General features: G+C 44.5%; 1 protein-coding gene across 1 annotated transcript in view; it reads left to right on the top strand.

The window, feature by feature from the left end:
• Positions 1-13553, top strand: part of LOC137434451 (mitogen-activated protein kinase kinase kinase 2) — a 151720-nt gene that overhangs the window by 106543 nt on the left and 31624 nt on the right. Inside the window, exons 11-14 of the mRNA XM_068127456.2 lie at positions 725-922; positions 1030-1178; positions 1590-1721; positions 10002-10131. Of these exons, the coding sequence (XP_067983557.1) occupies positions 725-922; positions 1030-1178; positions 1590-1721; positions 10002-10131 (609 nt within the window). The remainder of the gene's footprint in view (positions 1-724; positions 923-1029; positions 1179-1589; positions 1722-10001; positions 10132-13553) is intronic.

The following is a 13553-nucleotide window of genomic DNA, read 5'->3' as shown; positions in this document are numbered from 1 at the left end:
TAGGATTCCGACCAAAGTTGGTACAAGTATATATTATGATGCATAGATGACCTGACTCGATTTTGGGGTAAAAAGGTAAAATGTCAGCCATCCCGTCAAGTAAAAATTCCGTTACCGAGCTAACTTGTGAACCAGTCATGGGAGTTTCACCAAACTTGGTAAAACTATATATTATGATGCAAACATGAACTGATTGGATTATGGCATCAACAGGTCAGAGGTCATGTCAGGTAAAAATGTGATAACTTGTGCAACAGCTGAAGGGATTTAAATTAAAGCTTGGTACAGGTATGTATAATGATGGAAACCTGAACTGATTAAATTTTTGGGTCAAGAGGTCAGTGATCATGTTAAGTAAAATTATGTTGCCGTGCCAACTTGTGAACAAGTGATGGGATTTTGAACAAACTTGGTATAAGTATATATGATGCAAAGATTAACTGATTGGATTATGGCATCTCGAGGTCAAAGGTCAGTGGTCATGTCAGGTAAAAATGTGATAACTTGAGAACAGCTGAATGGATTTAAATCAAATTTGGTACAAGTATTATAATGATGTAATAATGCAGGCAGATGCATATTGGGTGACGTCGAAGAGTGTTGTTCTTGTTTTGTTTTTTTTTAAATCTAGCAAACATTGATAATTTTTAACTCGCTTTTAACATGTTGGCTTTTAAATCCTTTTGTCCAGTAGTTCTGAAATATGTCACAACATCCATGGCAGGTCGGCGAACATTCCCACGGGCACGCAGGGCTCAATGGAATTCCCTGTTATTGCCATTCCCTGTGAGTCCAACCAGCATTTCTCGGTCAACAAGCAGCGGCAGCAGTGGGGTTTTTGCTCCCGAGTATGACGACGGCCGATTTCGTTGTGTTCCTGGAGATCTCGCCAATGCCACAGACATCAGCCCACCGTCTCGCTGTGAGTACAATTTGTGCACTGGATGACAGCAGCCACCTTGCTATGATATGCACTCTTTTCGCTATTCCCTATGTTCATGAAATTTATATCATCTTGTTATCGCACAGCCCCACGGGCTCCCACCAATTGGCGTCTAGGAAAGCTACTCGGCCAGGGTGCCTTTGGTCGTGTTTTTCTGTGCTACGACGCAGACACTGGTTGTGAGCTGGCTGTGAAACAGGTTCAGTACGACCCCGACATCACAGAAACTACCAAGGTGATTTCCTGTCCTACTTAAGACTGCTTTGTCATCGCTGTCTTTTGGGCATTCCTTGTCAAAGGACCGCAATACCCGTTTGCCGTTTGTATGTGTTACCATACAAAAATAACACATACAAACGGCACCAAAAACCACGAGCTCTGGCCATTGCAACTGTATTAATGTCGACCTGTTTGAAAGTTTTTTTTTTTTTCACAAACATCGATTGAGTCCTCAAAATACATCTCGTATTTTCGTTGGTTGTTTTGCTTTGTATTTCAAAAATATTCCAGATTTTGTTGTAACCTTTTCACACGAATGTAATTTGGGTTTTGCTGTCCACTCAAAACTACTAAGGCAGGTATACACATAATTATGTGCTTTGATTGATGTCCACTGTCAGACCATCATCTTATGTGTGTGGTGAAGGAGGTACGAGCTCTGGAGTGTGAGATCCAGCTCCTCAAGAATCTGCACCATGAGCGTATAGTACAGTACTATGGCTGTCTACGTGACCATTTGGAGCGTACACTTTCAATCTTTATGGAGTATATGCCAGGGGTGAGTTTCTCTTCCATGCTGTGCTTCATGTGTAACTAGTTACAAACGCTCAAGTTTTGCTTTGGATTGTCTGCTTATCAATGCCATTTTATACACCATACGTGAACCCGTCCCACGGGTGCTGTCCTGAATTCTGCAAAGTACATGCTGAACCCAACTGTGTGGCAGAAGATTTAAAAAAACACGAACAATGATTTAAGGTATGGATGTTAAGAGTGGGTTTTGGAGTGTGGGGAGGGGAAAGGCAAGGCGTGTTTTTTGAATGTTTGTGTCACTCAATGGTAAAGAATCGATTAAATAATTATCAGATCCAGATCCGGATCTTCACCAAAATCTAATCATTTCGTCCTTGACACATACCCAACCTCTCCACCAAACTTCATCCGAATCAGTCCACAACCTTTTGAGATATCTTGTTCACAAACAAACAGACAGGGGTGAAAACATAACCTCCATCCACCTTCTGTGGCGGATGTAATAAAATAGAGGGCAGCACTGTGCCCTTTAGATTTGATGGCCATTGACGACAGGCCAAAAACCATCCATATTTTCCCGATTTTAATAAGATCCAGTTAGAAAACCTCAATTTAGAATCAGTTGACTAAGTTACCCAAGTTAAGTCAAGTCAACTGGGCTGAAAGGATCGAAAACTCGATGAAAAACGATGCGCAGCTGATTATCCGGGAGGTTGGAAAATCAGTCAATTGCTTATAAGTTAACTTTTAAGTTAACTTTTAAGTTAACTTATAAGTTAACTTCAGATATAATTGATTTTTACAAGTGTTTACAAGTTCATTGTGTGTGTGTGTGTGTGTGTGCGTGCGTGCGTGCGTGCGTTTAATGTCCGGCTTCCTCTTGTGACTACGGTGCAGTAATTGGTCTTTATTTTGATTACCAACTTGTGAAGAAAAGCAACAAACCCACCATTTGATAAGGTGGTTTTTGCTTGTCAATTCTTTCACTGCTCGGTTTCTTATAACTAGTACACGCATTCCCTATGGGAGTTGCAGAAGTGGTCATGTTATTATCCTCTCTGGGGTATATAGATTACACTACGTTCGGGCCTCAACATTGTCGGGTTTCTCCCTTTCAGTTTTGTGTTAAACAGCAGTAGCAACTGTTCAAAACGGTAAACAAACGTGCTTGTGGTTTATAATAAAACTTTTTTTTTTTTTTTACTTTTTTTTAACTTTGTGCAGGGCTGCCCCACAAAATACTACGTTAAGCTGTTTATACACATTGATATGGTGCTGTTCAAAGAGAAAAAAAACTTCTGGGGTAGGAAGTAAAGGGTGTTCCAAAAAGACCTGTACAACTTTGGCTAATATATTTAGTACCATAAATGATACAACGATACCCTTTGTTTTATATGATACAGAAACTCGTAATATAGGTTAATATATTTAGTACCATAAATGATAAAACGATGCCCTTTGTTTTATATGATACAGAAACTCATAAAGTTTTCTTTATTTTCAGGTCTGGTGGTTTAATTTAAAAGAAAATGGCGACTCCACAAGAGAAAGCTCAGTGCATCGAATGGTTCATTGAGACGAGATCTGGCACCCAAGTTCAGCGTAATTTCCGTACAAGGTATGGAAGGAATCCGCCATCGCGGACTAGTATCAGAAAGTGATTCAAGACATTTAAGGAGACTGGAAGTTGTCAGAAACAGAAAAGTACCGGTCGACCAAGCACAGTGCAACAGATGTTGAACGAGTGCGTAAATCATTTCAACAAAGTCCCAGAAAATCAATCCAACACGTATCCAGAGAACTATGGCTACCAACCACCACTGTACACAGGATTTTGCATAAAATACTGAAGCCTTATGTCTATAAGGTGCAGGTTCTGCAGGAAGTCGAACCAAATGACGGACCCAAACGCAAGGCCTTTGCCTTGGAAATGCTCAATCACATAGAATATGACGAAGATTACCTGAATAAGGCTATGTGCACAGAGGTTTACTTTCATGTATCGGGGAAGGTCAACCGGCACAATGTGAGGATCTGGGGCTTTGAAAACCGCCACATGGTCATTCAACACATACATACTAGTCAAAAGGTCAATGTGTGGTGTGGCCTTCTCCATGACCGCTTGGTGGGTCTGTTTTACTTTGCGGAAGAAACAGTGACCTCAACAATTTACATGAACATGTTGGGTTTGAGCTTCCTGAATGAAAAATTTCCAGGTTGCTGGATTGGCCGAGATGGAACAACCACCTGACCCCTGCGATCACCAGACATAGCCCTCCTTGATTTTTTTTTTTGGTCTGTCCCCACAAACGTCCACCAATCAGGATGCAGATCTGGTCCCATGACGTGGATGCGTTTAGCAACCATTACAATTGCAAATTTTACTAAAAGGAAATGTAATAACCTTCTGTGGCACGTTTTGGGGTCTCAGCCGGTGTCGCAAGGTGGGTAGGTTTCAGAAATTCCTCAATACAATTATTATTTTGAAATGCGATCGACACGGACCAATCGGACCATGCTCCTGAATCGGAAAGTGAACAGATGATTACGGTTTGTTGGTTTGATAATATCTCATTACACTTGTGATTTAACATTGTATTTTAATAAATTAATACGTTAGTATTAATTTGTGATTGAAATGATGAATGATGCTGTTTGGAATGAAAATATGGAGATATTAACTTTAAAGCAGAATGAGGAAATGACGTAAGGGTTTCCATTCGTGCCATTTGTGGATTCCCGTTTTGCAGATTCTCCATTGATTGGATGTAGCAACATTCAGACGGTACGTTTTTTTGTGCAAGTCATTCACAAACCTCCAGTCGATGCCTGATGTTCGACTGAGAGTGGGACAGAAATGTGGAATTTATTGGTTCATTGTTTGCCATTCGCCTTTTTCCCCTAAGTCATTCACGAGCCGGCTGTCCATACCTGAAGCCCAAAATTTTGAGTTTCTGTATCTTATAAACCAAAGAGTATTGTTGTATCATTTGTGGTTCTAAATATATTAACAGGTAAAGTTGTCCGGGTCTTTTTGGAACACCATGCATATTATTAGTCCCCTACCGGTGTACCCTTGGAGGGGACTATAGGTTTGCACGCAGTCAGTCAGTCTGTCAGTCTGTCCGTCCATCAGTCCGTCACGCAAAGAACAGTTTTCCGGACTTTTTTTCTAAACTCTTAATGCTAATGATTTCAAACTTGGTACATGGTTTCCTTATGATAGGTTACAGGTCAAGTTCGAACTTCACGACGTTTCGATCATTTTTGACAAAGTTATGGCACTTTGAACTTTGGGAATTCTTATAATTCTGATGATCCTTAACTCAGTGCCATTTTAAGTTTTAATTAGTCCCCTACCGGTGTACACCGGAGGGGACTATAGGTTTGCACGCCGTCCTTCCGTCCGTCAGTCTGTCAGTCCGTCACGCAAAGAACAGTTTTCCGGACTTTTTTTTCTAAACTCTTAATGCTAATGATTTCAAACTTGGTACATGGTTTCCTCATGATAAGTTACAGGTCAAGTTCGAACTTCACGACGTTTCGATCATTTTTGACAAAGTTATGGCACTTTGAACTTTGGGAATTCTGATAATTCTGATGATCCTTAACTCAGTGCCATTTAACGTTTTAATTTCCTTTAAAAAAGATTTTCTCTGCAATAATAGGACCGATTGAGATCAAATGTTCACCATAGGGGGGACTCGGTCTGTAGAATATTTTAATGGTAATTATGACGTCACAGATCACGTGTTTCGGCCGCCATATTGTTTTTCGTGAAAACACAAAAACCCCTTTTTCTCTGCAACAGCTGAACAGATCGAGGCCAAACTTTGCAGGCAGAATCGCATACCCATGACGAACAAAAAAGTCAACGAGCATGACGTCATGCATCACATGGTTTCAGAGTTATGACGTTTTTGAGCATGAACCTTTAAAACCGAGCTCCTCCATCATTTTTGATCCAATAGAGGGGAAACTTCACAGATCTGTTCAGCATGTCAATCTATTAAAATGTCCTTTTGGAATTTGCGATAGGGCGCGTGGTTTGACAGATATCGTTAATTAAACGAAAATATTTATTAAATGGATATCTCTTGTTTATTCCAGAGTTCTCTTCATGCCGCACCGTTCTGGGCAACAGCCTCACCACAAGATTCTGTGTACCTTGGATGGGATGAAGGGTATGACAACTGAAGACGAGATTGGATAAATCTGTGCATGAGAGAGAGCAATTTTCTTTGGAAGAATTCCCAGGATGAGTTGATGTCAGAGGCAATAGAGATGGGAGTCCAGTCCAGATGATTGATGGCTGCTTGAAGACCGTGCCAGTCAGCCTGAGTGAAATGCCAGACTTGTCGATGCTGAGGAGGCTCTCTGAGAATGGCCAGAGAGATGTCCACTTTGACAAGGAAATGATCAGATGAACCGATTGGAGCAGAATAAGAACAGCAGACATTTGCAGGGAAGTTAGTCATAACCAAGTCCAGAAGAGATGATGCACCATTGACTGAGATCCAGGTCGGGAAATTGACAGATTGTGTCAGTCCCAGTGAGTCGCAGAAGTCCTTTGCTGAGGTGCCATGGCTGGTGAGAGAGGAACCCACACCCAGCCAGCTGGCATGATGACAGTTGAAGTCACCACATATGAGGAAGAGAGAGTTTGGATGAGTTGATAGAAGTTGGTCCATGTTGTCAGACAGTGAGATGTAAATGGAGTCATCACTGTTTGTTGGATGGTACAGAACACATATGAACAAAAGGTGGGAGAGGAGGAGAAGCCATAACCAGAGGTACTCTTGGGGGTGGGGTGGAGAGAGGGGCAGTGCAGGGAGAGTGAGGAAGAGAGTTTTTGATAAAGATAGCAACCCCACCACCAGGACGAGGCTCAGGTCTATCATACCGGAGGAGGGAGTAACCAGGGAGAGAAATTAAGGAATCAGAGACATCTTGAAGAAGGAAAGTTTCTGTTAAGCAGATTAAGTCTGATTTGTCTGAAGCAACCTGTATGGAGAGATTAGTCAGGTTTGAGCGAAGGCCCTGGATGTTTGAGGTCCATACCATTAAGGAAGAGGGAGGGGGAGCATCGGACACAGGACAAGAGAGGGGAGGTGTATGGAAAGATGAGGGAGGAGAGGAGGAGGTAGCGGGAGCTATCGACACTGTCAGAGATTGCAAGAGAGCTCGGCGAAGGGGAAGGGTGTGGAGGAGAAAAGTTTTGATTTTGATGGTTTATCGTTGTATGGCGGCCTCAAGGTACACACACTCGCCTTTGAACTGTCTAGCCTGGGTTTCAATCTCGGCCCAGCTATAAACTGTGTCATCCCAGTGTTTCACAGACAGGGTGATTCATCAATATGTGTGCCCTCCTTTGGATAGACTTTAAACTGGATGTCCCATCTGCCAGCATTAGTTGTTGGCATTGAAGAGCACGACACTATCGTTCTTGAAGAGGTGAGCAATCGTAGACACCATGGCCAAATGCCTGCTCCAACATACAGAGGGCACGGCATCAGCGGCACAGCTGTGCCTCCAATTAATTATGTAACTTGCAGCCACATGGGCTGCAAAGATTGTCCATCTTCATATGAGTTTCAGGAGTAAATATGCAAATAATCCATGGGGAGTGTGTGTGTGGCCATGACTAAGAGCCGGTAGGTATCTAGAGTATCAAAATTGAGCATTTTAAACGTCACCTTTCCTTCACGGCTTCAGCTGCTGTTCCTGCCACTTACCCTCGTCCTTGGTGCTCTTGGCCCTTGCTGTGGAGCCATGACTGGGAACAGATGGTCGACCTGGCGAGCCGATAAGGCCCTCTAGCTAAGGCTTCCTGCTGTGAAAGTGGGGGCTGTGCATGTGTGGGTGGTCCTTGTGAGCTCCAGCAGCTCACCATAAAGCGTCCTCGTTGCCACGTGCGCTTTTGTTGACATTTGTTTTGGTGGGCCTTTTATCACAGACTGATGCTTACTTGCTTGCTTTTAGCAGGCTAGTGCCTCGTTGGCATTCTGCTTTTGAAAGCAACAAAACGTCTGAGATGTTTGTAAGCTTGCATTATTTAGCCATTGTATACTTCTTGAGCAAATGCGGTTAAAAACTCTGAAAAACATTATTTTATGCAACCGTGAAGATTTTTTTCAATTTTTTTTTTTCACACGTCCTCAACCATTTCTCGGACATGCATTTGCCAATGTTGTTCAAATTTGGCACACAGATAATGAATGATGGGTACATTGGCATGGCATTTTAGTTTCAAGATCAGACCCAATATGGCTGACTGGCGGCCATTTTGTTAAACGTGTCTCCATCCATTTCTCGGACATGCATGGACCGATTTTGTTCAAACTTGGCACAAAGACAATGGGACAATACATATGCAGAATATTTTGTTTTGTCATCCAACCAAATATGGCCGACTGACAAAAGGTATGAGGTAAGATTTAATGCTTTTCTCGTCTATTTTTGTGCAATATGCAAACTTTCCGTCCTCTTCTCATTGTCTTTATCCTTTATTATTGTGCCAAGCAGGTAATTGTATGCATTAAACTATTTTCCAATTATTGCGGTTGTCGTAGTAGTGAGAGATCTGTTTTTGCAAGAGGACCACTCCATTCTGCTGTGTGCACGTGACGATCATAATAGGAGTCGACAAGGGGGGTGCACAAAATGAGCAACGATCATTCATTATTGTGTTTCGTACCATTTGAGGACTTATTGCACGAAGATCCCGCAGCGTGCACATTTGACAAGCAGATGCTCAACATTTGCCGGCTACACTAGGCACCCCGCGACTCGTCCAGTGAAATGATAGTTTTTCACCACGTGAAAATGTGTTGTTGGAGAATGTGTTGGCACTCGCAAAATTCTCTGATCTCCAAAGTCTCGATCATTTCGCATTCTAACAGTAACCCCCATGATCCACCAGAATGCACTTGGCTAAAAATGTTTTTGCAGTTTCTCCAACGGAGCCCCGCATAGAAATGCTTGAACCACGGAATGTTTCGGCTCCTTCGGAACACAATGGCTTTTTCACATGGTGCTGAACCTGCGTTTTTATCCTGGCAAAAACTGCTCTTTCGTTTTTGTCATTTATCGTCTTATTTATCGGAATGTAAAATGCAACCAAGCAAATTAGCAGGCAAAAAACTATGAGCAGAAATCGCACAGTTTATTGACATTGTTTTTTTCATAGTCCTATGAAAACATTTTTTAACCTTGTTACCGTGCAATAACCCGTTTTGCTAAAATTATTTTAGGCCATAGACTTACTGATCAACCGTTGTAGCAGCCACATTTCCCACAGTAGCAAACAGCCACCTCTCTCTCTCTCTCTCCCCCTCCCCCCTCTGTCTCTCTCTTTGTCTCTCTCTCTGTCTCTCTCCCTCTCTCTCTCTCTCTCTCTCTCTCTTTCTCTCTCTCTTCCTCTCTCTGTCTCTCTCTCTCTCTTCCTCTCTCTGTCGCTCTCTCTCTCTCTCCCCCCCCCCCCTCTGTCTCTCTCTTTGTCTCTCTCTCCCTCTCTCCCCCCCCCCCCCCCTCTGTCTCTCTCTTTGTCTCTCTCTCCCTGTCTCTCTCTCTGTCTCTGTCTCTGTCTCTCTTTGTCTCTCTCTCTCTTTGTCTCTCTCTCTCTTTGTCTCTCTCTCTTTGTCTCTCTCTCTTTGTCTCTCTCTCTCTTTGTCTCTCTCTCGCTCCCTCCCTCTCTCTCGCTCCCTCCCTCTCTCTCGCTCCCTCCCTCTCTCTCGCTCCCTCCCTCTCTCGCTCCCTCCCTCTCTCTCGCTCCCTCCCTCTCTCTCGCTCCCTCCCTCTCTCTCGCTCCCTCCCTCTCTCTCGCTCCCTCCCTCTCTCTCGCTCCCTCCCTCTCTCTCGCTCCCTCCCTCTCTCTCGCTCCCTCCCTCTCTCTCTCGCTCCCTCCCTCTCTCTCGCTCCCTCCCTCTCTCTCGCTCCATCCCTCTCTCTCGCTCCCTCCCTCTCTCTCGCTCCCCCCCTCTCTCTCGCTCCCTCCCTCTCGATCGCTCCCTCCCTCTCTCTCGCTCCCTCCCTCTCTCTCGCTCCCTCCCTCTCTCTCGCTCCCTCCCTCTCTCTCGCTCCCTCCCTCTCTCTCGCTCCCTCCCTCTCTCTCGCTCCCTCCCTCTCTCTCGCTCTCTCTCTCTCCCTCCCTCTCTCTCCCTCCCTCTCCCTCTTGATACTTTCGTGAGGACCTTAAAAATCAGCAGATGATTTTTCTTCTTGCTCATGTCTATCATTGCTGTTGCATGATTAGCGATTTATTTATTTTCTTTTTGCTCATCCCTTTGTTCCCCACTTCTCATAGGGTTCGATAAAGGATCAACTGAAGTCGTACGGAGCCCTCACCGAGAACGTCACTCGCAAGTACAGCAGGCAGATCCTCGAGGGGGTTTCTTTCCTTCACGGCAACATGATCGTCCATCGGGACATAAAAGGTCAGGGAACATTGCCGTGTAGGTTGTGCTCGTCGGGATCACGCGCTGTGCTTTGATGCAAGTCAGGGTGCACGATTGGTGCACTTCGGTTCGGAGGGTTCCCGATTTTTAGCCAAGTGCATTTACATGTACATTTACATTTACATGTATATGTATATAATGGAGCAAGTGTATATATGTATCATCTACTCCAGGGATGAATCCAGGATTTTCTGAATGGGAGAGGAGGGGGGGGGGGGGCAGGAGAGTCCAGAAATGGGGGGCAGGAGAGTCCAGAAATGAAGTGAACAGGGGGCATACTCACCTTAAGTTCTGCGAGCGCTAAGCCATCAAGGCGTGGAGATCGGCTCACATGAAGAGAAATGTGAGCTCCAGCAGCTCACCACTATTCACACAAAAACATGTGAATCAAACTTTTGATTAAAATGATGCCACTTGCTCATGATCCTTTTGTAAATTACTCTGAAACAAAACCTGTTTATTGTTGCAATTAAATCGTAGTAAGTATCTGAGTTTGTTCAGGAACTCGTCGGATGGATTGGTCATGAATATTCATGAGTCGTCGAACTTGTGTAGCAATCGGAAAAAGTCCCCTTCATAATGTGTATGTTTGTGAATATACGGAGAGCAGTTCTAGTTACAATTTCCATGTATATATTGTTGCGGATCTCTGCGCCGGCCTTTTCCCCTTACCAAGGGGGGATTAGTCCCCTTGTCTTTGACTGACCGATGGGACCCGGGACCTATGACGTCCTTCCCGGACAGCGCGAAATAGGGTTTTAGGACTAAGAATTCGCTATTACCTAATTACTCGCGCTGCCCAGAAACGAGGAAATAAGCCCCGCCCGAATCACGGGTGTTGGTGGATACGCCGAGCGGTAGCGAACCCGCGATCCGAGCCGTTATCAATGACTAAACCCCGATCCAAGCGGTTCTTATTTGTGCCACACTTACCCAATGATGGAAATCACAAAAGCGGTCGAATTGGGAAGAAAAGGAATAACAAGGTTTATTCACACTATGTACAATGATCAGAAGAAGAAGACATAGTGCAGTCCTTAAGCAGTCTTATACTTAATACCCCAGACAAACGGGCCCGTCTCACACACAGACACTCACACGGGGATTGCAGATGAAAATCAGCACGTCCAGGGATGGCGTCCGGGCAGCTCTCTGTCCGGTCCCCAGCTCGCACCGCGAAGTAGATGAGTAGAGACGGCAGGAGCTCTCCGTGTGTCGTCGGCGCGCACAGGATTACACGGGGCGAACAGTAGGGGCTGGACTCTGGCGGTTAATCACTCGCGTGGCTGCGTACGTAATAGTTCAATACAATCAAGGGCTCTCTCTCATGCAAGTCCTCACTGCAGTCCTCTCTCATAAAACCTTCTTGTAAGTCGAGTCCTCTCCCTTCTCATAACTCTTCGTATGCATGCGAGTCCTCTCCCTTCTCATAACTCTACGTATGCATGCGAGTCCTCTCCCTTCTCATAACTCTTCATATGCATGCGAGTCCTCTCCCTTCTCATAACTCTTCGTATGCATGCGAGTCCTCTCCCTTCTCATAACTGAGGTGGGGGCCTTGCGCAAAGGGTTTTATTGCCACGCCCTTTGAACCCTCTGGAACTCACCAGACTTTCTTCACCACGCCCTATCACGCCATGCCCTCGGAGCCCTGGTTGGCTGGTGGCCCTTACCGTCATCGCCTCTGACGTGCTCCTCGACTCCGCCACACCCCGACCCCGCGCTCCTCCCTCTTTTCAGGCCTACCTCGTGTCACTTGACTAGTTCGAGCGAACAAAGGGCAGCGAACGCGGCTGGCAGCCAAAGCGTAACAAACTGCTGCGGGAGTGCGGGTAGCCCAAAGCGTAACAGAATTGAGGGATGCCAAATGGGGGCGCAGGATCGATTATGCCCATAGAATGAATTGAAGGGTGGACGCAAAATGAAGGGACCTAAGCTCATGGCTTTACACAATGCAGATATTACTAGGGAAATGGCCTGTACTCACACATACTATGACATAACTAATACTCTCTAAGTGGGCCTACGTGTTGCTTGTGGACTAACTATGGGGGGCAAACCTTCAACCTTTAATGATGTCATATATACAAATCTCAAAACAGTATCAATATTTTTCACACACGAAGAAAAGAACCCACTCCGAGCCTCCAACCAAGCCCAAGCTTTGATCTGTCTTTAGGCGCCATGAGGGTACATCGTGTGGCAGTGCAACAAGTAGGAATTGTTTTATTTTATTTTTTATTTTTTACTGGCAATAGAGTGCACCAACGACTTTTCAAATCATTTCATCAGGCACTTCATGTGGACTTGAAGCTGTGTGACATCAGAGGCAGCTACAACAACAACAACAACAACAACAACAGTCATTTTAAGGCCATTTTCCCGGCTAGGGCGGGGGTTAGCCTAACATTTCATTAGAGGCAGCAAAACTAAACAATGCCTTCCATGAGTGCAAAGGTGTGTGTGTGTGTGTGTGTGTGTGTGTGTGTGTGTGTGTGTGTGTGTGTGTGTGTGTGTGTGTGTGTGTGTGTGTGTGTGTGTGTGTGTGTGTGCTCTATTACGAGCCTTAGCCCATCCATGTATATAAAAAAGAATAAATTGGTCAAAGGTCAGAGGTCCCATTAGGTAAAAAATTCTGTTACCGCACTAACTTGTGAACCAGTGATGGGATTTTGACCAAAGTTGTTATAAGTACATATGATGCAAATACAAACTGATTAGATTTTGGCGTGAGAGATCATGTCGGGTAAAAATGTGATACATGAGAACAGCTGAAGGGATTTAGGTGTGTATTAATATGGGTGGAGGAATATCGGTCGATGTCAGGACTTTGAAGAGTCCCATTTTAGTTTTTTTAATAACTGTTAGGGTTATTTATCATGTCCTGATTGAAAAACAAGAGTAATGGTCAGGTGTCATGCCATACTTCATTTCCATAGAGATGAGAAGCCATTCTATATCTTGTATATTTTGCTTTGCAGTCCATGCAACCAAAGTAGGTTTTATAGTTAAAGGTTGTTTATAACCCTCATACCCTGTCCTCATACCCATTTAAAGCCCTGGTGTTGGGCTAGCGGCTAGGGTGCTGGCTTAGGATCCTAGGATCCTGGGTTCGAATCCCGGTCGATTGCTGAATTAACGCCAGGGGGGTTGACTCAGCCTGTCATCCTTCCGAGGTCGGCTAATTGAGTACCAGTTCACTGGTAATTCCCTGTTTGTCGTTAAAGGCGGCAAAAAAGGGTTGGCGTCAGGAAGGGCATCCGGCCGTAAAACATTGCTTCAAAAAGGGGACCGAAAAAAGGCCAACCCCCGCTTTGCGGGGAAAAATGGCCTCTAAAGGTGTTTTTTTTTTGTTATTTTTTTTTTTTGTTATAACCCTCATACGTTCCCATAGAGTTGAT

The sequence above is a fragment of the Myxine glutinosa genome, chromosome 10, assembly GCF_964187855.1.
Source record: "Myxine glutinosa chromosome 10, kmMyxGlut1.1, whole genome shotgun sequence".
NCBI classification, from domain to species: domain Eukaryota; kingdom Metazoa; phylum Chordata; class Myxini; order Myxiniformes; family Myxinidae; genus Myxine; species Myxine glutinosa.
Note: the sequence above shows the minus strand (reverse complement) of the source record. Positions and strands in the feature narration are given on the sequence as shown.